The 7,166-nt window shown below is 44.1% G+C and overlaps 1 protein-coding gene across 1 annotated transcript in view; it reads left to right on the top strand.

Moving 5' to 3' along the window:
* The first annotated feature begins 227 nt into the window (after window positions 1-227).
* pcdh7a (protocadherin 7a) overlaps window positions 228-7,166 on the top strand; it is a 40,684-nt gene continuing 33,745 nt past the window's right edge. Inside the window, exons 1-3 of the mRNA XM_063476359.1 lie at window positions 228-594; window positions 767-2,720; window positions 4,921-6,097. Of these exons, the coding sequence (XP_063332429.1) occupies window positions 1,297-2,720; window positions 4,921-6,097 (2,601 nt within the window). The 5' untranslated portion in view covers window positions 228-594; window positions 767-1,296. The remainder of the gene's footprint in view (window positions 595-766; window positions 2,721-4,920; window positions 6,098-7,166) is intronic.

Genomic DNA, 7,166 nt, shown 5'->3' with positions numbered 1-7,166 from the left:
CAGGAAGGGGGGGTGAGGTCTGTCCCCAGTAACCGACATACACACACAGCGACCCAACACCGCCTCTGCTGCCTCTCCCGTTACAGCTCAGCGATCGAGTTACGCGAATGGGGAAAAATGTTGCAGTAGCGAAGAGGGAGAGAGACACACAGAGAGAGGGAGTGAGAGAGAGAGGGGGGGGGAGAGAGAGAGAGAGAGAGAGAGACTGCAGCATTGCTGGAGACCGGAGGCAGCAGCAGCAGTCCCGAGCAGTGCAGGTGAGAGGAAAAAAAACCAGAGGAGGAGGCGCGTGTGGAGGAGTGAGAGAGAATGCGGGACTCTTGGAAAAAGACGCATCTACACTCGGTCCATCACCGAGACATCCATCCCGAACACGGGCTGCACAGGATTATGCTAAATTGATGCTGCACTCGGGATACCCCCCTTTTAGTCCACAAAGAGTGGCTCTGATTTTTCTATTTTATGAGAAAATACATGATCAGAAAGTCGGCTTGCAAAACACTCCTCTCTCCAGATAACTTGCGTGAAGGAATCCGACTGCTTGGCACGCTGCTCCACTGCGGGAAAAAGAGGAAAACGCAGCTGGATCTGAAGGTAAGAAAAGATCCAGTCTAGCAGGATCCCAGAGACTTGTTTCAAACAGATTTTCATTCTTTTTCTGAGATTCGAGTAAATTTTGACCATCCGGAGAGCTGAGAGGCTGTTTTCTCTCTCTCTCTCTCTCTCTCTCTCTCTCCCTCTCTCTCTCTTTCTTTCTTTCCTGTAGTGGTGCTGCATTGCAGTTTCTAACTGTGAAAAACGCGAGAAAAGCCTCTGTCCCAAATGTGACTGGAATAAAAAGAAGTTACAAATAGCATTATGAACTGATAAGCGCCCTTGTCCGGATAGCTCTCCGGTTTACAGAGGGAAGAGAAAGAAGTGAGGAAAAGTGGATTAATCCAATTCTGATAAATTAGTTTTATTTTTCGCAGCAGGATGGATTTTTTTATATCTCTGAGGCTTAAACAGCCCAGCAAGATAAGAGCACTGCTGCTATAGAAGTTTGAAAATAAAAATCACTGAGTATAGGAGGAGAACAGAAGAAAGGAGCCTGTGCCACTGAAGTGAACTACAGTCAGAAAGCTTTTCTCCGGACCTCAGGCAGCAGTCCACAGAGAGTGGTAGAGAAAGGGTAAGAAAGGATAAACCAAACACCCACGCCGTGAGGTACACCAGAACATAAATAAAGAAGAGACGAGCCGCAGCTACGAGGCAGACAGAGCGGGAAGGAGAGAAGCGAGAGAAAGAGAAAGAGCCATGCAGAGGCTTGGTGCAGTGCACTCCTCCGCGGCGCAGGTTCTCAGCCTCGTGGTCTTAGTGCTGCAGCTGCTGACTCAGCTACCGGGTGCCGACTCAGCTCTCCGGTACCGGGTGGCGGAGGAGGGTCCACCTGACGTCAAGATTGGCAACGTAGCCGCAGACCTTGGCCTCACAGCAGGTACAGGCAGTGGGGATGTCACCTTCGCCCTGGAGAGCGGCTCAGAGTACTTCAAGATTGACAATGTGACAGGTGAGCTGACAACCGGCCCACGGCGCATCGACAGAGAGAAACTCCCGCAGTGCCAGATGATATTTGATGAAAATGAGTGTTTCTTGGACTTTGAAGTGTCAGTGATCGGGCCATTGCAGAGCTGGGTAGACCTGTTTGAAGGCCGTGTTGTCATCACAGACATCAATGACAATACACCTTCCTTCCCCTCACCTGTGCTGCAGCTCTCAGTTGAAGAGAATCGGCCCATTGGAACCCTTTACCTGCTTCCCACTGCCACAGACAGAGATTTTGGGCGAAATGGCATTGACCGTTATGAGCTCATTCAGGACGGTGGGGCTGGGTCAACTTCATCAAGACGCACAGCAGGAGGAAACCCCATTACTAGAGTAGATGGGCTTGGGGACCGGAGGGGTAGAAGTGGAGATAATGGGGGAGGAGCTAGAAGCAGTGTGTTTGAACTGCAAGTGGCAGATATACCAGATGGTGAAAAACAGCCACAGCTCATTGTGAAAGGCACCTTAGACCGTGAGCAAAAAGATTCATATGAGCTTGTCCTGAGGGTTCGAGATGGAGGGAACCCACCACGTTCCTCCCAAGCTCTGCTTCGTGTTTCTATCTCTGACGTGAATGACAACAGCCCACAATTTGAGAGGTCTACATATGAAGCAGAAATGGCAGAAAATGCCCCCCCAGGTACACCTGTCCTCCAGGTTAGAGCTTCAGACCGTGATATTGGAGTCAATGGGCAAGTGGAGTACGTCTTTGGAGCTGCAACTGAGTCTGTCAGGCGACTCCTAAGGCTGGATGAAGCAACTGGATGGCTGAGTGTTCTCCACAGGATTGACAGAGAAGAAGTGGCACAACTGAGGTTCACAGTAATGGCCAGGGACCGCGGCCAGCCTCCCCGCACTGATCGAACCACGGTAGTTTTGGCTGTTCGGGATGAAAATGACAACGTTCCTGTTGTAGAGATCCGAAAAATTGGCCGGATCCCTGTACGAGACGGAGCCTCTTTAGTGCCAGAGAACGTCTTGGTGGACACACCAGTAGCTCTGGTCCAGGTGTCAGACCGGGACCAGGGAGAGAATGGAGCTGTGACTTGCACAGTAGTAGGAGATGTCCCATTCACACTCAAGCCAGCTGGGGAAACAGTGCTCCCACCCTTACCTGCAGATGACGCCTTTGACAGGTAAGATGAACAAAAACATTTAACAGTGATAACTTACGCAAAATCCTGAAAAGTTAAAAGTAAACGTGCCAGGATAAGTGTTTATCATTAAGCATTTGCTGAACAACACTGAATCAAAGACTAGATAATAAGTTACTTGGGCACACACTGTCAGATAATGAACCTCTATCCTAATAATAATTCCTTGCCAAAGCATGGTGGAAATTTTTTAAGGAGCACAACACAGTAAGTTATCTTTGGTAATTATGAAGTAATGAGGCATTTCAAATAAAAGTTCAATATGATACACAACTTTACTTGAGTGGGGGAAAAAACATTAGCAAACAGGTAGAATATTAGTAAAATAACATGTGTCTATGTATCATTAAGCACCTGAATCAAAATGACAGAGTTGAAAAACAACAGCGAGGTCATTGTTTATTAAGAAAAGGGTCATATACATCAAACAATACAACTTTAAAATTCCATCAAAAACAAGCAATTTATAGCTATTTATTAACACTTATGTACGGTGATTAATTCAGTTATTGAAGAACCACAGATGTGTGAAAAATCAGAGGGAAACTTGAATCCTTGATCCTTATACGGAGAGATTCTGTGGGCTCTGTCATGCTATGGAGGTCAAGTTCCTGGAACAGTTTGTTCCCTTAGAGGCAAGGGTCTCTAAAAATCAATACAAAGGTGTCCTGAGTGCTCACCTTTATTGCATGATGAAATATTTCTGTACTGATGGCCTTAATCCATAGGGCACAAGGGGTCACTAAATGGTTTATGAGTATAGAAATGATATGAATCATATGGTCTTTGTAGTAACCTCATCTCAACCCAGCACAACACCTATGGGAGATTTTGAACCATATACAAAGACATGACTCTCTACCATTGTTATCAAAACATCAAATGTGGGAATATATATTTTTTAATAACAATATTTAATCCCCCCCATTAGCGTTTCACACACTTGTAGAATCAGTGTTGAATGGTGAATAAAAGTTGTTCTAGAAGGAGCCTATTAGCTTAGTAAGATGCTTTTCTTCTTCTTTTGTAATTTGTCAACCCCCCTGAAGCTACTTCTTGGCTCACTCACTGGTATCTCCTCACCATACCATATACCATACAAACCTTGAACTGTGTGAACTGTTATCATCATTCAGAAATATACAGCATATGAAAATGTATATACACCTGCTTATTCTAACACTGATAACAACACATCCAGCAAACCGTTTCCATCTAGATCTCTGTTTTTCACAGAGAATTCAAGTGTTTTTCCATGCCAATTTCACTTGAGCTTAGTTCAAGTAGTGTCACTCATTCACTAAAGTTACAAAGTAGTGAAGCTATCTTACAATCTGTAAACTTAAGGCATAAATATTCATTATAGTCAAGGGTTTTGCACTTTTAAATAATATTATTCCAGCAGTGATGACTACAGATGTCAGTGCACTTCAGTCAGTTATAAGAATGTTCCCTTAAGGTATTGAATGGCAGGAGTGAGGGAAAAAAAGACAAAGCCTCTTAGGATATTATTGTTAGTACCAGACACCTGTACAATGAGGTTAGTGGTGTTATTGAATGTAAGGCTATCCTCGACTAAAGAAATTTGTCAAAGCGGTAACGATAAGAGGTCTTCACCACATCGATACATGGTTTTAATTAAAATGTCACAATCACAGTTTCTCCAGTGTTAGTGTCCCTTCACAGATTATTGCAGTCACCCTGGAAGATGTTTTTAAATCCAATGATTATTAAAGTAGCAAATATTAGAGCTGATTGAAAGAAGAGTGAAATTATTCAGCAGATGTTAATTTTCAGGCAAAAAAAAGAACAAGGTATTCTCTAGTCCCATCTTTTTAATTGAGTGCTTGTCTTTTTTTGTTTCTAATCACTGTGATCTACGTATCTCTATGCTTTTTTTCCTGTTGGAGAGACAACACAAGACTTTTGAAGATGTCACCTTGGGCTTTCTAAAATCAAAAAAAGTGACATTTTGTATGATATGATAATAGAACATTTCCCATAAAAATACCAAGACAATAGCCACTTAACTTTCTGCAACACCTGGTGTCTCAGTGCCAGCGCAGTTTAATAAGAAACATCATTATTTGTCTCCACTGGAGATCAGACGTATATCATTTCCCTGTAAAATGTCTATTGCATTCATGTTTCTTTTTTTTTCTTTTTTTCTTTTTTTTTACAGGAACAAGAAAAAGTACTTCTTACATACTTCTGCCTTGCTGGACTACGAGGCCACAAAAGAGTACAGTGTAACAATTGTGGCAGTAGATTCTGGCAGCCCCAGTCTCTCTAGTAACAGCTCATTGATGGTGCGAGTTGTAGATATCAATGACCATGCTCCAACCTTTGCCCAGAGTGTTGTGGAGGTCCACTTTGCAGAGAACAACTCGCCTGGCGAAAGGGTAGTCACTGTTGTAGCTACAGATGCAGACAGTGGCAAGAATGCTGAAATTGCCTACTCACTCGACCCTGCTGCTAATGGACCATTTTACATAGATGCAGACAATGGAGACATTCGTGCCACTGGAGTTTTGGACCGTGAGCAGCGAGAGCGATATGAACTACGGGTTTTTGCAAAGGACAAAGGCACCCCGTCTTTACAAGGCTCTGCCAGCGTTGTTGTTCAGGTGACCGATCGCAATGACAACGCTCCAAAGTTTGTTCAGGAAATCTTCACATTTTATGTAAAGGAGAATCTGCTAGCCAACAGTCCAGTCGGCATGGTCACTGTGACTGATGCTGACGAAGGTCAGAATGCAGAACTAAGTCTTTTTGTAGAGATGGATGGAGTTGATGAGAAGATGACAGGAGAAAAATCAGAGGGAGAAGATGGTAAAAAAGAGAATGAAGAGTTGTTCTCCATTGAGAACAACACTGGAACCATCTTCTCTTCTGCATCATTTGACCGTGAAAAGCTTTCTACCTACACTTTCCGTGTCCGGGCAGTGGATGGAGGTGAGCCTCGCAAAACTGCTACTGCCACCGTCTCGCTCTTTGTGACGGACGAAAATGACAACGCCCCCGCAATTACTTCTCCAGCCAACGAGTCCTACACCCTCCTACCGCCTGCTAGCAGTGCCCGCACCATTGTCAAAACTGTAACAGCCATAGACTCAGACACAGGCCCAAATGCTGATCTTCACTACTCTCTAGTAGGAGGAAATCCCTTCCGACTGTTTGAGATTGGCCACACCAATGGAGTGATCACCCTGGCAGAGCCTCTGGAGCGGCGCCACAGAGGTCTACATCGTTTGGTGGTCCGAGTGAATGACAGTGGCATCCCCTCTCTCTGTGCCACTGCGCTGGTTCATGTCTTCATTAATGAGAGCTTGGCTAATGCTTCACTAGTGGATGCACAGGTAACTTCATGTATTAATACAGTCTTTTGCTAACTGGTTTCTCCCACAGAGTACATTAAAGTTAAATAACTCAAAGTAAAAGATTTAATGAAACCTACTGTCCCTTTTTGGTAAATGTGAACCACAATTCCACACTGTTGGTAATGATAACAAATATTGACAGCGATGGTATTGCCCTGGGGCCTACTTAAACAGCCACAATGTCTACACATTACAGTGGAGGAGACTGATTGTAGCTGTGGCTGCAGAATGAATAAATGCAGAGATTCTGCAGCCTGCATGGTGTAATTTTCAGACAGGTTTTTGGGGAAAAATGTGCCTATATTTGCCCCAGATAAAGAAGCCCATTTCTCATTTGAAGGCTACTGGCAATGCCAGCTTCTTTGTAGTTTGGAGCCTACTGGAGTGTGTTCTTTGTCCAGCATGCATTGTTATAATGCGTGTGTGGTTAAAATAACTGTTATTACTGAAGTGGTTCTCCTTTTATGGTACATTGAACTCAAAGCTGAAAGCATTAGGTGTGTGTGTGTGTGTGTGTGTGTGTGTGTGTGTGTGTGTGTGTGTGTGTGTGTGTGTGTGTGTGTGTGTGTGTGTGCGCGCGCGTGCGTGTGTGTGTGTGTGTGTGTGTGTGTGTGTGATAGAGAGAGGGAGAGTGAGAGAGAGAGAGGAGAGGAAAAGAGTGTGTTTGAGAGAGAGAGAGCATTAGAGGTAAGTATGTTAGAGAGCCAGCGAGAGAGAGATGGCCCTGTCCCAGTTTTGGCCTTCTGATACAGAATAGGTTGAAGTATGTTCATACATTTGAATAGAAGTTATTCCAGAGCCGTGTCTCTTAACTATAGACTTGAATATTAATGCGGTATAGAGTTTGCATTGTGTTTTGAAGCACACCGTGAAGAGAAGAGACACGGGCAGAGATTAGGTAAAGTAAACCACTTCAAATTGTAAAGGAGTAATATTTACTGGGAGAATAAAGAGAATCTTTAATATATAATGCATCTGCTATTACTGAATAAATCTGTGTGGCTTTCTGAAACAGAAGACTTCACAGCAAGATCAGAGTTGGCTTGAA

This window comes from Pelmatolapia mariae, linkage group LG6 (assembly GCF_036321145.2).
Source record: "Pelmatolapia mariae isolate MD_Pm_ZW linkage group LG6, Pm_UMD_F_2, whole genome shotgun sequence".
Classification (NCBI taxonomy): domain Eukaryota; kingdom Metazoa; phylum Chordata; class Actinopteri; order Cichliformes; family Cichlidae; genus Pelmatolapia; species Pelmatolapia mariae.
Note: the sequence above shows the minus strand (reverse complement) of the source record. Positions and strands in the feature narration are given on the sequence as shown.